The sequence below is a fragment of the Carassius gibelio genome, chromosome B5, assembly GCF_023724105.1.
Source record: "Carassius gibelio isolate Cgi1373 ecotype wild population from Czech Republic chromosome B5, carGib1.2-hapl.c, whole genome shotgun sequence".
NCBI classification, from domain to species: Eukaryota; Metazoa; Chordata; class Actinopteri; order Cypriniformes; family Cyprinidae; genus Carassius; species Carassius gibelio.
In genome coordinates this window covers 7,959,550-7,978,041 of record NC_068400.1, presented here as the reverse complement: position 1 = coordinate 7,978,041, position 18,492 = coordinate 7,959,550, and the positions used below count along the sequence as shown (strand labels likewise).

The window sequence follows — 18,492 nt, the reverse complement described above, 5'->3', positions numbered from 1 at the left end:
TTAACATAATTTATTCATAAATAACGTAGACTAGGCCACTTGGAAGTTGGAATAAAGAAATAAAATAAGTCCTCTAAATAGGCTCATTTAGCCTATAAATAGACCAACGCACCAATAAAAACGAGACTTTTTTTTTTTTTTACAAATTAAATTAAGATACATTTTAAATTAAGATGGGTATTTGGCAATTACAAAAATCAAGATAGGCTCCGCTGGATTTACTTCGCCACTAGCAGCTGACATTTAATAAAAGAATAATGCCAACATTAGCGTAAATACTCTGTCCAGATTATGCATTTAAGACTCAATGAATATTAAAAAACCTTTACTCACAGAGATTAGGCTAAGCCTACATGTTATTGTGGAGGAAAATGATTGAATCCACTGTAGATGTCTTCAGTGTTCACTCTAAAAATGGCTGGGTTAAAAATAACCCAATTGGCAACCCAGCACTGGGTAAATATTGGACAGAACACGTGCTGGGTTAAAGTAACCCAGCATGCTGGTTTACACATTTTAACCCAGCATGCTGGGTTATTTAGAAAACCCAAGTTAGAGTCATTTTTACCATTTGTGGGTTTGCATTTTTATGATTCTGGGTTATTCTTGCTGGGTTATTCTCATAATTTCACTTTTGCTTAACAAAGCAATCATGGATTAATAAATAATGAAGAATACAGGTAATTTAGACTGTAAAAAAATAATTTTAATGCCATCTGACATTCAAAAATTTGTACCAATGACAAACAATATGGAATTTTCCCTTTTTTTGTTTCCAGCAAATGCAAAATAAATAAATAAAATAAAAATCACAGAATTATAGTTGCAATAAATAAGAAAATTATTTCTGAGTGACCTGTCTAGCTGTTTAACTATTACATTTTGACATGTTTAGCTATTTAAATACACAGTGAAATGACATTGACAATTAACATTCTTTAAATTTAAATGTAAAATCATTTAAAGATGTCCTTAAATTTATATCAAGTATATAAAGACTCCCATGTAGGTAGATGTACACTGCTTAGGGTAGTTCAACATATAGTTCACCCAAAAATGAAAATTCTGTCATTTATTACTCAACTTCATGTCGTTACAAACCTGTAAGACCTTCGTTCATCTTCAGAACACAAATTGAAATTCGAGAGGTTTCAGACCAGGGTGAATAATTAATGACAATTTTCATTTTTGGGTGTACTATTGTCAAACACTTAAGCTCTGAAGCAAAGATCTACACCTGAGAGCAGTGTACTCTGTTATAGAGCCTGTCTATGGAAGGACAATTTTGAAAAGGAAATGAGATAAAGACACATTGTGACATAATCCAAACACAATTGCAAATATTGAATAAAAACACTGTTTCAAAAACACTGAACAAAAATTACTGTTTCAGTTTTCATGAATGCACAGTGACTGCCAAATTTCAAATGGAAAAGCAAAGTCCCTTTGCAGCTGTATTTTCCATGTATTATGAGTAATAAGCCTGTCATATTGATAAAATACTGCATCATAGCAGCTTTACAGTATTAAATAGGAAAATAGTGTGTAATAATGTGAAGGGATAACAGTAAACACTCTTTTTATTTAAAGTCAGTTCATCATTGATTCAGTGATGTATCGTCCCTCTGTGCAATCAAGTCGATGATATCGCTTGATCTTAATGGTCCCCAACTTAGGAAAACCAAGGAACCGAAACTCCATCGGTGACAGAATGGAGAAAAAAACCTTGGGAGAAACCAGGCTCAGTTGGGGGGCCAGTTCTCCTCTGACCAGACGAAACCAGTAGTTCAATTCCAGGCTGCAGCAAAGTCAGATTGTGCAGAAGAATCATCTGTTTCCTGTGGTCTTGTCCTGGTGCTCCTCTGAGACAAGGTCTTTACAGGGGATCTGTATCTGGGGCTATAGCTGTCCTGGTCTCCGCTGTCTTTCAGGGCAGTAGAGGTCCTTTCTAGGTGCTGATTCACCATCTGGTCTGGATACGTACTGGATCCGGGTGACTGCAGTGACCCTCTGATCTGGATACAGACTGGATCTGGTGGCTACGGTGACCTCGGAATAAGAGAGAAACAGACTAATGTTAGCATAGATGCAACATAAGAACAAGTACATGAGGTGTTATTAATTACCATGTCTGTTTTTTCACTGTGTCGCACATGTTACCTGCCAAAACTCAAATGGAATCGCAATTACTTAGCATCTGAATTTCCAATGATTCACATTGAAAACTGTCAATTTTGCCAGAGGTGGGACCATACTATGGAGAGTGTTTGTATTGGGAGGTGATGTCACTCAAAGAAAATTGTGCCAAAATGCTTTGAACAATGGAGGTTAAGGCACTACTAAAGGCAGCTGCCGCTCCAGAGATGCGTGTTAAATAACAGACAGTCCAACCCAGATCTCTTAATATTCTTTGCACCTTACACAATAAATAATTCTTTCATTTTTACCCCAAATGCAGCTACTGTCCCCTGCTAACAGTTAGAACCACATTGGTCAATATTCACCATTAACCTTTTCACCTGAGGAACAAAATGTAGGGTAAGATGCAAATAGGTAAATAAGAGTAGAACTGCAATGTTGTTTTGCTGATGTGCATCAGAGTGCAAACAGTGAGAGATTTGGGGTAAAAACTACAGAATATATCCCAATAAAAAACACGCCCCATAGTATAGTACCACGCTTGACACAAATTGACAGCTTTTTGTGTAAGGCATCTGAAATTCAAATGCTTTTCAATTGCGTTAGGACTATGTCACAATGTATGCGTCCACATGTGGAAAAATGCAATTAAATATACAATTTGCAATTGTCCAGAATATCCTTACCTGAATATCCTTACCTGTCCATTGATTATGATCAATGCCTGAGAGATCTGCTGGCATTTTTAAATCGCCACAACAATTGTATGGGGTTTTGTGGACTCTGCTGGGTTAAGGAATTCCATGTTTGTTCCAACCTTTAAAATAAGGGAAAAAAAAAAAATTGTTATATATATAAACAGAATATGATATAGTGATTGGCTGAAAGGTGTGCTTTCAAACTGTCTAATCAATGGGATGTTTCAGTTATTATAAATCACAGTTTTATGTTAATATGCTGGCTATATCAAACACACACAGTCACTGGCACAGATAAGGGAGATCACACTGCATGCGCGCACACAGACATTTCTATGACAAGTCACGCAGGTACTGGGTTACTCCCCAGCTTTAAAACAGTCCATATACAAACACTTATAGGTGTACCAAAGTGATAAGGACAAGTAAAAAACACGATCTGTATGTTTATGATGTTTACGCTCATAAATAATGTACATTCTGAACAAAAAGTTACTAAGTGCAGCTTTAACTATAGCACGAAATAAAAATATATGTGCGTTTAAGTTACGTGAGGTTTAACGTTAACGTTAGTTGATTATAACAGACAAGCAATTATGTAAAATGTATAATAAACATGAACTTACCGTTAGACGCCTCAATAAGACTGCACTCGACGAGTTTTTCTCTCACAAATGTATCCATGTGCTTTTCTGACAGGAAAAAACAACATTTTGAATTATAACTTGTATGTAAAAAGACTTTATAAAGCACCAAAGCATCAAATCACCTCACTAACGCGGCCTACGACACTCGCTGTGCATCCGCGCACTTTGAAATGCCCTGAGACGTCGATTATTTTCCGGGAATCACTTTGTTCGAGAATTACTGAGCCGGTTTATTTGAACTGGATCGTCGGTTCTCATAGACCTGCGGTCCGACTATATAGCACGTAATTTGTATAATTTACATGTCGATATGGACAACTGCATGCGTTTACCTTAGAGCAGAGTGTCGTATTCACTTTTTGAACTCATTTGACTCACTTAAATGTCAAATTCGCTTTTCAGTGTCAGAAACGACTTTTTCCTCTATTTTCACAGGTATTCGCATATTTCAGCCATCCGTCACTGTCTGAAACTTAATAAAAACTGTATTAATATGTCGTCTCAGATATCTTAACACGATTATGCGAGTCACGTAACGTAGGTTGGCCGTTTGAGGTGAACAGTTCATCATTTAACGTAAATAATGTTGGCCTGTAACTGTTAGACGTTTAACAGTATTGTTGGCGCAAAAAAAGTTATAATTCTGCCAATTTAAAATAATTATTAAAGAAAAATTAAATGGACTTACCTTAAAACAGTTGAAAGCCGTGGCTTTGCCCCGTTGTTCTTCCAAAATGACAGTTGGCGAGCGATTTAAACATCTTCAAGGCGCGTTAAATAACCCAGCGCTGGCCTGAAACAACCCAGCGATGCAACCCAGCAGGTTTAACCCAACACCTGGTAAATTGAAACTACCCAAAAGTGTTTAAAAAGAAATAAAATAACCCAACAAAATGACCCAACATACTCAACCCAACATTTTGGGTTAAAAAATAACCCAGCCGTTTTTAGAGTGTTCCTGCGCTCACTGATGGTGCGTCATTATTCACTCATTATTTTCATTATAAACATGGTCAAAACTTTTCCACACCTCTGACTTTGCTTTAGTTGCTGGTGCAACCAAAACGTAATCGCCAGAGGCAAGCCTCCGTTACACCTACTCAGCATCCATTTTCGCATCTTTCTCGCATTAATCGAAACACATCTCATGACCGCCCGTTTACCCCGCAAACCGGAGCGCAAGTCCGAGCCCGCTAAGATGATAGAAATTAAGCCCGAACTCGACTGAACCCATTCACACTTACCATAAAGATCTGATTATTCTTTTGTCTATAATATTCTGACCATTGGGGCCCGTCTCACACCTAGATTGCCTACACTTCTTCATTTCATCGTTGTTGTGTTTAGGCCTACACGCGAGCATCACGAGCCAGCAGCACGGGGGTGTCAGAATGTTCGGATACAGTATGCCGTCGCTCAGTCTTTAATCTTTTTTTTGCCCCAAAACGAAGAACAAAAACAAACTTCATTTGAAGTATATCTGGGCCTGTACTGTGTGTCAAGCTCATCCACATATGAAAGTTGTGTGGACACGGCTGTGCACGAGATGGTACGGAACACGGAATGTGAAGTATACCCGGGGCTTATAAGGCAGCCTCCTTAATGCTCATCTAAAATTAGAATGCAACGTTTTTGCATTTGAATGTGGATTTTTATTTTAAAATCGACAAACATTCGAAATTCGATTATTTATTTTGACTGTTGCATTAATTTTATTTTGTTGCATCCATACAGTATTTTTTTTGAATGTGAAATATAAATTCTCACAGAATTTTGCCTATTCATTACCAATATATTGAACCATCTCTTTGTTTTTTCTAAATCCCAAACAGAGTCCAGATATCAGTAAAGTATCCATGAGTTTTTGGGAGACAATATATTTAGTAGACTTTCTGTTATTTACAATACAAAAACCAGAAGCAACAATATCTGCAGAGAAGGGTTGGCCATTCTCAAAACATAAAATATTAATTTTATTTCAGTTTTTGTGTTTTAGAGGAAAAATCAGTGTTAAGGCGTATTTCCATTATGGACCGTTCTGAAAGAATTTATGCAAACATGTATAAAATGCTTTAAAAACTCAGATGATGCCTAGAGGGTATTTAATAGGTCTGCCCCCACGTAAGATTTTTCAAGTTACTAGTCGTTCATTTGTCATTATTCAACTAATCAGAGGTTTATATAAAATTTACATCTATAATCAAGTCTCAATATGTTCCGCTTAAGCACATGCATTAAGTCTGCCACAAAGCACCGGCAGAAGTAACCTAATAATTGTGAAAAAGACATTTTAATTATTTATTAATAAACGAATGTTTTCCTGTTGGCTACAAGATGAAATTCACAGTGCTGATTCTCTCCAAAGGCAAATGCAACCTTCACAGATTACATTTACATTTAACATTTAGCAGACGCTTTTATCCAAAGCGACTTACAAATGAGAACAATAGAAGCAGTCAGGTCAACAAGAGAACAACAACAGTATACAAGTGCCATGACAAGTCTCAGTTAGTCTAGTACAGAACGCATGGCCAGGTTTTTCATTATTTTCATTTTTTTAATGAAAGACAAGAAAAGAAGGAAAAGTGCTAGTATTAGTTGGTTAAGTGCTGGCGAAAAAGATGAGTCTTTAGATGTTTCTGGAAAATGAGTAAAGACTCAGCTGTACGAATTGAGATTGGGAGGTCATTCCACCAGCTGGGCACAGTCCACAGAAGGACTGTGAGAGTGATTTTGAACTTAGTGATTTTGAGTTATGTTTAACGAACCCAGCTGTATAGAGAAGTGGTGATGAAACGATAGGTTAGCTGGAACCACCAGGAGTTCTGTTTTAGTAAGGTTGAGCTGAAGGTGATGGTCATTCATCCAGCTAGAAATGTCACTGAGACAGGCTGAAATGTGAGCAGCTACCGTCGGGTCATCTGGCTGGAATGAGAAGTAGAGTTGGGTGTCATCAGCATAGCAGTGATAAGAAAAGCCATGCTTCTGAATGACAGATCCTCATGATGTCATGTAGATGGAGAAGAGAAGTGCACTATCAGACAACTTTGCAATTACTGTACTGCTCTAATGTTGAATATTTCTCATGGGGATTTAATAATTTTGGATTTTTCAGTCGGAGTTAAACCTCTTTTTTTTGGCCCATTTTATCAGTAAAGGAAGAAATGGCTAATAATTATTCACACTTGAATATAAGGAGTTTTTTTTTTCTTCCAGCTTTCATGGTCAACTACGTATACATCACACTCGTTGCCTTCTCTAGTGCAGCTCAACCAAAGTCTCATCCCATTCATCAATATTTGTGATATCCCAAATCCCAAAAAATATTTGTTGTAGTCCAAAACACTTGTTCGTTGTAGTTTTTAAAATCTGATTTTTGTTAAATAAAATATCTCCTTTTGAATTTGTGCATTGTAACTCTGCAGAACTATTTTATGCTCAAACATAAAAATTCAAAGCATAATAGCACTTTAAATGTGAGGATGTTTTATTAATCAGTCCAATAATAATCATTCCAGTTTCTTGGTTTAATTAGGCATACATAATGGGAGCGAAATGATACAGTGCCTCACGACTTACTAAAATAAAGAAAATGATTTAACACGGAACATTTTTTTAATCAGTGTACAGACAAATATATTTTTATATCAAATATCTTATCTGTCAAAATAAAGGACAGGGAAAGTATAACAAAGTAGTGTGTGACAAGCATTTTGTTTTATTAAAGGAATTTTAAAATGTAAATTAAAATATAGGACTTATACAGTATGTAAGAATATTAACATGTTGCATATAAATCCATGTAGCCTAGCTCATTAAAATAGGCTACCACTTTAAATGCTCCGATGCAAAGCAAACCAACATTTCTTTAAGATAAAATAACACATGATTCATATCATATAAATAATACTGCACACCTATTAAATGTGTCAAATCTAAAATAAGGTGTAATACTGTGTAGCTTAGAGAAAATATAAGCACAGGTTCATAGGCTTGATATTAATCCTGCAAGAATTAATTCTAAGAATCCCACATAACTCAAACCGCAAACCTCTCACGGGCATCTTCATCAGATTTCTCATGCAGGCCATTGATAAGAGATTCCATCACCTCTTGTAACTCTTCTTTTCCTCAATTTGGTGACAGTTTTATTAGGGGTTCGAGCACGCAGTGCTGAAACCCTATTGTAATTGTTAGGATTTTTATTATTATTATTCCGCCCTAGAACTGATGGTGCAGCCCAAACCGTAAGGCCTAGAGAGCTGAAATTTGGACAGATCGTAGAGCTCAATATGGGGAGAACTTATCAAAGTCTCAGCCCAATCGGCCAAACGGGGGCGCTATAGTGCAAAAAACTAAAATTTTAGACATTTTTGGCCTCAGGTCGTAAACCGTTAGCCGTAGACTCAAAAACATGCCAACGTTACAATCCTTGGGTTAGCCCGAACAAAAGTGCACACCGCCTTTTTTTGCTCTACGGCGCATGGTTTTCTCGGAAAATTTAGGTATATCTGAAACCTACTTTTTGCGAACTAGTCCTAGGTTTTTCACCCGATCAGAACCAAACCACTGCAGAAATATTCTCTGGACACTGAATATCAATAATTACCTTTGTCTGAAGGTATCTCAAAAAACATGGCCGCCATTGGCCAAACAAATTTAAACACCTATTTGACAGGGTTAACGGAGGTCAATCGGAAAGAAACTCGGTGGGCGTGTTCCACAAATGGCCCTAAAGGTCTGTAAGAATTTTGAAATAAATCAGCCACTAGTTAGCAAGTTTTTTGGCTCTGTAATCACGCGGTGTTTCACATATCAACACAATATGCATATTATTTGATAGATCTCCTCATAATGCACAACTTTGCCTCAAGAATCATTGCTGTCAATCAAATCATTCATTAATTATTAAAAACCTACTTTTGGGAACTAGTCCTAGGTATTTTGCCCGATCTGAACCAAACCACCATAGTAATATTCTGTGGACTCCGAGATCAATAATTATCGAAAACGTGTTGAATTTTTTCTTCCTATTAGCTTTAAAGGGGTCATTTAGAAAAGGGGAGTGGCCAAACATACCCCAAAGCCTATAAAACCAAAACAAATAGTCAAAACTTTATGAAACTTGGTGAAAACATATGGCAGATGACTCTTAACACATATGCAAAGTTTTATGAAGATCAGTCCATAGGTGGCGCTATAACAGTTGAAAATGTCTCAAAAACACAAATTTTCAATAAAAAAATTAACACAATTTGTAGAACATGTTCATACATTCACACAAACACTAGAGCTTCATATCTTATGATAGATATTTTTAATTTAAATTAAATTTAAGATATCCTTTTTGTGAGCAACTTTGCCTCTTGGAGTGAAGCTGTTAATCAAATCATTCTTTTAAACATTCACAAATATGTAAAAAAATATACTTTTGAGAACTTGTCCTGGGCTTTTCGCCCGATCGGAACTAAACCACTGCAGTAATATTCTGTGGACTCTCTAGATCAATAATTATCGAAGGAAATTATGAATTTTGTCTTTTGGTTAGCTATATTAAACCAAAACAAATGGTCAAAACTTGGTTAAAACGTGGCAGATGACCCTTAACAATCATGCAGAGTTTCATGGGGTTCGGACTATATGTGGCGCTATAACTGTTCATAAGACTTCAATAAAACAATATTTCTGTTCTAAATGGCTTCAAACTGCCAATAAAAAAAAAAAAAAAACTCATATTCACACATACCTTAAATTTGCAAACATTCTAAACAAGCATGCACATATTTAGGAAGATTGGGCAAAAAAAAAGCACTATAATAGTGATAAAGCTTAAAAACAAAGTGTTGTATGAGAAATTGCATTCATAACCACTAGATGGCAGTGGAAGACCACTAATGGGCTCACTAAATTAACAAAAATCAGTACTTTTCATTTGTTTGCTTGCACACATTTTAACATCACTGAAATAACATTTGAAATTGGATCAAAGTTTAGCATTTTGTTCAAATATTAGTTTTTACAATTATGCCAGAATTATGCCAATGATATACAAACTTAAAAAGAGAAGACAATCTCTGTATCTTTGTGTGTGTGTGTGTGTGTGTGTAAGCATGCTTAATGATTATTGATATAATATTTTAACCATTTCATTTCTGTGTATATGTATGTGTGTGTATCTATGTGTGTGAGCCTATTCTCCATTTTAGATGTGTTTTACTGTCAGCCATACATCCAGGTTGGCCTAGACCTTAAAACCATAACACATTTTAAGCCCTGGTAAATGCTCGAACCCCGGTAAATGCTGCTTGCACTTTTAAATCAGTTTTGCTATTTCTTTGCTCATTTCTGCATTTTGTCTTTTGCAGTCTTTTATCTACACTTTATCAAACTCAACTGCCTTTGAGATTTAAACAATCATGACCCTATTTTTCCACATCTGATCCATTAAAACTTCCATCTTAGTGAGGTCATTGATAGCTTACAAGAAGACCAGGTTGGAGACCTTTTCTTTGTCAGATTTCTGCTTCTTCATCTCGCTACTTTTTGTTGGAGTGATATCACGCTATTTCTCAGAATTCCCATTACCTTTTTCCATGTTGATTGAAGCGGACTGCTCCCTGCTCCCCGACCTGCTCCCCTACCAGCAGAATAAAGATTTTCGGTGGTTTCGAGTTCTGACGGGTCTTCTGCATCTTTAAGTTTTAAGATGATGTCTTTATAAACTTTACAGAAACAAGCACCTGTACTTTAGAAGTAACAGTTATCAGAACAAAAATCAGAGCTTGAACAAGCAGTATAAAAGGTAAAACATGCGCCTAGCCCGCCATTTGCCCAGAAGTCCTCAATTAATTACCTCATCCGTGAACATGCTCCTTCAAAGCGTCATCAAGCTTCACCTTTAATAGTAATAATTCCTTACATTTATATAGCGCTTTTCTAGACACTCAAAGCACTTACATAGTCAGGGGGTATCTCCTCATCCACCACCAGTGTGCAGTATCCACCTGGATGATGCGACGGCAGCCATAGTGCGCCAGAACGCCCACCACACACCAGCTTACTGATGGAGAGGAGACAGAGCGATGAAGCCAATCAGCAGATATTGGGATTGTTAGGAGGCCATGATGGTCGGAGGCCAATGGGCGAATTTAGCCATGATGCCGAGGTCACACCTCTACTCTTTCCGAAAGACATCCTGGGATTTTTAATGACCACAGAGAGTCAGGACCTTGGTTTAACGTCTCATCCGAAGGACGGTGCTTGTTGACAGTGTAGTGTCCCCATCACTACACTGGGGCGCTAGGACCCACACAGACCACAGGGTTAGCACCCCCTGCTGGCCTCAATAGCACCTCTTCCAGCAGCAACCTAGTTTTCTCAGAGGTCTCCCATCCAGGTACTGACCAGGCTCAGCCCTGCTTAGCTTCAGTGGGCAACCGGTCTTGGGCTCCAGGGTGATATGGCTTTGTTATTGTTTTGAAAATCCAACCTCTAGTGGCAAAACCTTACATATACTGTGACTTAAAAAAAAAAAATCATAGTGAGCGACAGGCTAAAAACCTTACCCTTACCAGCATAAATGCTATTTAACTTAATTAAAATAATATTTAATTTACTTTTTTGATGTAATATTGATGAAAGCATTCATAATATTATGTTTTTTTTTTAATTTACAATTATTTGTTGTTATATTAAATCTGTGTTTGATTATTATTTCGGATGCAAAAGGCACAGATTTCGTGGAATGAACAATATAAAAATCTAGGTGCATTATACTGAAAAGAGCCATAGGACTGTATTCTTGTCTGTACATCCATCGACAGCAAGTTTTGCAATAAATCAGACAAGGTCCATAAGTAATGCTGACTGCACCTCTGCACCCTTATAGTATAGAAATGATAAAGGGATAGATCCATAATACTTCTGTTAATCGTCAAATCACAAATGAAGATATTTTGATTGTAATCTGCGAGATTTTGGTCCTTCCATTGAAGGTCTGCAGGCATGTGTGTGGTGTTGCTCACGCAGGAGCCGGCATTCTGACATTATTATTTTTTATTTATTATTATTCCTTTATTTAACCAGCGGAAATCATATTGAGACGATAGTCTCTTTTTCAAATGGTCCCTGGCCAAGAAAGGCAGCACTTAAAAATGTAAAAAAAAAAAAAAAAAAAAAAAAAAACATCTAAAACAAACAAAGCATACCAAATTACACAATAACATATCAACACCACATAAACCATACCACAACACATAACAGAGACAAAAGTCAAAGCTCCATACAAGAATCAAAACAGAACAGCAGTCTATATAAAATCACACTTACAGCTGAAGGTTTCTGTGACATATAATTTAAAATCATTAAGTGGGATAATAGTGCTTATCTTCAACTGTTTCTGCAAAGCATTCCATGTTGAAGGAGCATTGTAACGGATGGCGATTTTACCAAATTCAGATTTTACAGCAGGTGTAGTAAAAAGAATGCTATTATTAGACCTAAGATTGTATCTATTGTGTTCTACAAAATAGAAAACTGATAAATAAGAGATAAACATAGAACCCAGATATTCTGTGCCTTGTTTACAATCAGAGGAAGGCATCCTGAAGATTAACAGAGAGGGTGACTTGACTAGGCTTACTTATTTGAACCAGAATACACAGATCATGAACTAAGCGTGATAGATGTTCTACGTCAGAATGATGGCTCCTGAACTTTCAATGGAGGGACAGAAACCCTCATTACAAATGTCTTCATTTTTGTTTACCATAGTACTGTGTACTATGACTTTTTGAAGTTGCTGGGCTCACAATTTTGCGTAATGGATAATAAAAAAAGACAGAACATCCCACAGACATACACTAAAGGAGGAACTCCAGCCACATATTAACACCCAGACCACCCTAGCAACCACATAGCAACACTAAATTCACCTCTGAACACCTTAGCATCTGCATAACAAATTCCTGTCATCAACTGACAAATCCTTAGCATTGAGGCGGCAACTTTTTATAATGATTAAGAACCACTCACATTTTTGTAAGATGTTAATGAAACTTTTAGATAATTTTACACAGAATGTAGAAGGATCTTCCTTTTTAAAGATTTCATATGATTCATATGTTTTTCTTTATGTCACTTTTATCTGTCTAAAGATGTAAGGATGCTGTGGAGATGCTGAATAAGTATGGAGCTCACCTCTCCCGTGATGAATTGCAGGATACTGGAACGGAGCTGTGCCGGTCTCTTTCTCTCTCTCTCTATCACACACACACACACACACACACACGCACTTTATCTCATCCCCCACCCCCCTTATTCTTTAACATGTACTCAGGCAGATATTTTTGGTATTTGGCTCTAAACACGACAACAACTGACTCGTGGCATATCAGACCTTTAGGTACATCAGCTAGTCAATCTACATACACTGAAAACAAAATCACTCAGAAATTTCTAGTAATCTTTATTTCATTTACACCTGTAAAAAAAATATCTCTCCTGGTTTATCGGTGTTGTCAAATCAAACGGTGGAAAAATAAAGAAAGGATTGATAATAATAATGGTATACAAATCGTAATCTTTCACTAAATAATATAGTACTAGTAGTCTGCTAAGCAGTTTGTATGTAGTTTGACAGGCAAGGGTAATGTTTTTAATATCAGTTGATTCAAATTATTAAATTTAATGAATTCTAACTTGGTTTATCTTGTCAGAATTTAGAGTCAGAACTGTCTTATAAAACAAGATTAAACTGCACTCACCCCTAAATGGCAATAATAAATCACCTCCACATTTATAACGGATCAGGAATTAGTTTAAAGCTGCTGTCTTGGTGAAATGAGGTTGCGATCTTCTCATGATTCACAGATCGGCGTATAGAACATATGCCATGACTGAATTTTCAGGGGCTGAAATAATGAGAGTAGCGTCAGTGCTCATGTAGAAATTCTGGTGCATTTCACAGTCTTGCTGCAAGTGGCGACTTGGAGGGACTGAAGATATGGAAGTTAGCTGGGGTTGATATGGCCACGTCTGGGTATGATGGGAAGACACCAGTTGAAGTGGTGAGTTAATGGAGCACTGTGTGTAATAGATAACCATAAGAGAAGAACTAGTGCCTGCAGTGTCCTGTTCTTCATAAAACTGTTTGAGTGGAGTTACGGATATGAAGCATTTATCCGTGATGTTTCTCATTTCTCAAATCAAATTGGAAAAAGTATTTGCAAAATTACTAATTATTCAATGTGAATTTGTTTTTGTCAGCAAAGCAAATATCAAATGTATATGTTAAGAAATGTTGAAAATGTCATGCTTCCTGTAATAATTAATGAATTGGCCTATCAACTACAGGCAAGAGCATTTGGATGTAAGGAGGTTGTGGACTTCCTAGAGGCTGCTTAGGGCCAAATTCAGGTATGGAACATTTACAATAACACACACACACACACACATTTAGATACATGTTTCTAAATGAGAACCTACCAGACTTTTCATGCTTTATTGCATCAAATTAAACTTAGCTTATCAAATAGGTTTCAATGTTTCAGCATTTGTGGGCTGCGTTGCTAACATAGCCTTCTTTGAAGAAGTCATATGACATTGCTAAGAACATAATTCTGTGTATTTGGTGTAATGCAATGTTTATGCAGTTTAAGGATCAAAAAAACAGATTATTTTCCACATACTGTATATTATTGTTTCTCCTCTATGCCCCGCCTTCTGAAACAAGTTGATTTTAACAAAGCACATCGATCTGAAGAGTGAGGTGTGCTCTGATTATGGGTTACCATACTAGGCAGATGTCACGACTTTCACTTTCACTTTTACAAACAGGGCATTTGTTGCATCCAGTGGGGACATAATTACTGATTATAATGACTTATACTGCCTCTTTTGCGTCACATTGCATCATGCCACGTTAACATTATCATGTCTGCATTTGTGATCATAGAAACAACAAGTGCTACTCTACACTGCTCAAAATGTGTGTTTTAATAGTCAGTGACAAATTCTTTACAAATGAAAACATACTTACAGGCTGTGAGTCAGAAGCACCAGACTGTCTTTGCAAAGTTGGAACTGCCCCACTTTATAGAAACAGCCTTTGTGTACAGCTGGCACTGTATGCTACTGGTTCAGGTTTCTGGAAACAGTCCTTCTTAAAATGTGCTGCACACACTCTAATATTTGGGATAAACTGTTCTGGAACAGTGTTGTAAATACAGTTTAACCACTGATTTCTAGTCGTGTCCTCTTTTGAAAGCCCAAATAAAGTAGTTTTGCTTTCACTAGAAAAACACAGCATCTCCAAGACATGGCGGCGGCAACAACACTACAGTGAGAATAACAGTTCCGCCTTCTTTCTTTTCTGTATACATTTGGGTGTTGTAATTCAAAGCTTCCCACACAGTGAGGTAATCATTTGGGGGCGTGTTTTAATGGACCATTTTAGGATGGCCTTGTTGAGTCTTAACCTTTTAAAAAAATATTTATTTGGGTTTGAGATTTATTCTTTGCAGCTTTAGGGATCTTATCTACGCACAAACGGCTTGTAATACTCCAAAGAGAAAGGAAAACTTGAAAAATTTGCATCATATGACCCCTTTAAAGGATTACTCCACTTCCAGAATAAAAATGTCCTGAATAATTTACTCACCCCTATGTCATCCAAGATATTTATGTCTTTCTTTCTTCAGTCGCAAAGAAATGAAGAAATGAAGTCTTTTGAGGAAAACATTCCAGGATTTGTATCCATATAGTGGACTTCAGTGGTGCTCAATGGTTTAAAGGTTAAGAATGCAGCAACATCGATAGACTCTAAACGATCCCAGCCAAGGAATAAATTGCTTATCTAGCGAAAGTCATTTTCTTAAAAACAAAATACATATATTTATACACTTTTTAAACACAAATGCTTGTCTTGTCTAGCTTTGCAATGCATAAACTGTGCACTGGAATGTTTTCTTCTAAAAACTTAATTTCCATGTGACTGAATATATATATATATATCTATTATATATTATATATATATACACAGGTGCTGGTAATATAATTAGAATATCATCAAAAAGTTGATTTATTTCACTAATTCCATTAAAAAAGTGAAACTTGTATATTCATTCGTTACACAGAGACTGATATATTTCAAATGTTTATTTTTTTTATTTTGATGATTATAACTGTCAACTAAGGAAAATCCCAAATTCAGTGTCTCAGAAAATTTGAATATTGTGAAAAGGTTGAATACTGAAGACAACACACTCACTTATCAGCTAATTAACTCAAAACACCTGCAAAGCCTTTAAATGGTCTCTCAGTCTAGTTCAGTAGGCTACACAATCATGGGGAAGACTGCTGACTTGACAGTTGTCCAAAAGACGACCATTGACACCTTGCACAAGGAGGGCAAGACACAAAATGTTAATGCAAAAGAGGCTGGCTGTTCACAGAGCTCTGTGTCCAAGCACATTAATACAGAGGTGAAAGGAAGGAAAAGATGTGTTAGAAAAGTGTACAAGCAATAGGGATAACCGCACCCTGGAGAGGATTGTGAAACAAAACCCATTCAAAAATGTGGGGGAGATTCACAAAGAGTGGACTGCAGCTGGAGTCAGTGCTTCAAGAACCACTACACACAGACGTATGCAAGACATTGGTTTCAGCTTCGCATTCCTTGTGTCAAGCCACTCTTGAACAACAGACAGCGTCAGATGCTGGTGTTGGTCCACTGTGTTTTCTGAGGTCCAAGGTCAATGCAGCCGTACACCAGGAAGTTTTAGAGCACTTCATGCTTCCTGCTGCTGACCAAGTTTATGGAGATGCAGATTTCATTTTCCAACAGGACTTGGCACCTGCTCACAGTGCCAAAGCTACCAGAACCTGGTTTTAGGACCATGGTATCCCTGTTCTTAATTGGCCAGCAAACTCGCCTGACCTTAACCCCATAGAAAATCTATCAGCGCAACCTGGGCTCTCATAACACCTGAGCAGTGCCACAGACTGATCGACTCCATGCGACGCCGCATTGCTGCAGTAATTCAGACAAAAGGAGCCTCAACTAAGTATTGAGTGATGTACATGCTCATACTTTTTAGTTGGCCAAGATTTCTAAAAATCCTTTCTTTGTATTATTGGTCTTAAGTAATATTCTAATTTTCTGAGATACTGAATTTGGGATTTTCCTTAGTTGTCAGTTCTAATCATCAAAATTTAAGGAAATGAATATATGAAATATATCAGTCTGTGTGTAATGAATGAATATAATACACAAGTTTCATTTTTGGAATGGAATTAGTGAAATAAATCAACTTTTTGATGATATTCTAATTATATGACCAGCACCTGTGTGTGTGTGTGTATGTGTGTATGTATATATATATATATATATATATATATATATATATATATATATATACACACACACACACACACACACACACACACACACACACACACACACACACACACACACACACACACACACACACACACACAGGTGCTGGTTATATATATATATATATATATATATATATATATATATATATATATATATATATATATATATATATATATATATATATACACAGCTCATCATGATTTGTTAAAGCTTAAGACTGTTAATCAAATGACCTCTAAACTGCAGTCACATTGAATGCAGAGCAATACAGAAGTGTGCTTACATCTGTTCTGTTTGTTCTCTAGAATGGGGAGTTTATCAGATGAATTCTTTTCCAACAAGAATCCTGAGGAGGCTAGCTGTCACTTCCAGCAATTATCATCTGTCCACTTTCTCATCTCATTCAATAGTAGTTAAAAAATATTAATAATAATCCATTGTGCTTTAACAGTATACTTTTAGATTTGAATGCATTGTTCATAAGGGATCATCATTTCTGCATATGCTAATTTTCTGAGAATTGTACAGTACAGGATATGGTAACTGCTGATTTCAAAACTATCTGAAAATCTTTTTGGGGATAATTATCATTTCTGTGATGGTGTGATGATAACATTTACATTTATTAGTTTAGTAAAAGCTTTTATCCAAATGAGGATTTTTTTTTTCTGTCCATCACATTCTGATTAAGGGCCTTATTTTAACGATCTAAATGCAAAGTTTAAAGCGTACGGCGTAGGTGCACTCAGGGCATGTCCAAAATCGTGTCCAAATCCACTTTTGCTATTTTAACGACTATTAAACTGCTATTAAACTGTTGGCGCGCACGGGCACATGGTCTAAACGGGTTGTCCTTATTCTCTTAATGAGTAATGAGTGTAACATGCAATAAACCAATCAGAGTCTAATCTTCCATTCCCTTTAAGAGCCAGTTGCGTTCGTGCCATGACGGATTTGCTATTTACACGGTGGAATTTTGCAAAGACAGAACGCATCTCCGAGATGAAACTGAGCTGCTCATGTGCAAGAAAATAGATAGCCTAATTCTGATACATTCGACAAAAAATCTTATGCATTGCAATCCTTTAACTTTTTATATTTGGCATGTTTCTGTGCTGCTGTGTGTCACTGTGTTTAATAAGCAGTGAGTACGCTCTTTAAAAGAAAAAACATTTTAGACTTTAGACCAGGTTTGAGCTGGTCTATGGTGCAGTCTATTTTCAGCTCCTTAAAATAACAATGCGCCTAAACATACCTCTTTTTTAGACCAGCACGCCCATGGGGCAAAAATGAGCACAAATGCATTTGCTAATTAAACGATGTGATGCTGGACGGGAAAATGCGAACTGAAACTAGCAAACACACTTGTGCTGCGCCTTGCGTCACATTGCGCCGGGTGTATTATAGGGCCCTCAATGTGTTGCTTTCATTCATATATGTTTATAAAATGTATACATGCTTTATCTGAAAATCATTAAAACTTCCAATATCTCACTGTTCAACCATATATAAAAAGAACATAAGCACTTGATCGTTGTGGCTGACTGAAAAAAAAAGAGAGAAAACTTTGATGTTCCAAAAATGCTGAATGTTTCATTTAAATTCTCCT

The 18,492-nt window shown here is 36.6% G+C and overlaps 1 protein-coding gene across 1 annotated transcript in view; it reads left to right on the top strand.

Annotated features, from left to right (window-relative positions):
- LOC127957964 (60 kDa lysophospholipase-like) overlaps nt 1-17,535 on the top strand; it is a 45,885-nt gene extending 28,350 nt beyond the window's left edge. Inside the window, exons 15-18 of the mRNA XM_052556706.1 lie at nt 12,640-12,726; nt 13,452-13,551; nt 13,838-13,900; nt 17,189-17,535. Coding sequence (XP_052412666.1) covers nt 12,640-12,726; nt 13,452-13,551; nt 13,838-13,888 — 238 coding nt within the window. The 3' untranslated portion in view covers nt 13,889-13,900; nt 17,189-17,535. The remainder of the gene's footprint in view (nt 1-12,639; nt 12,727-13,451; nt 13,552-13,837; nt 13,901-17,188) is intronic.
- Nucleotides 17,536-18,492: the final 957 nt, after the last annotated feature.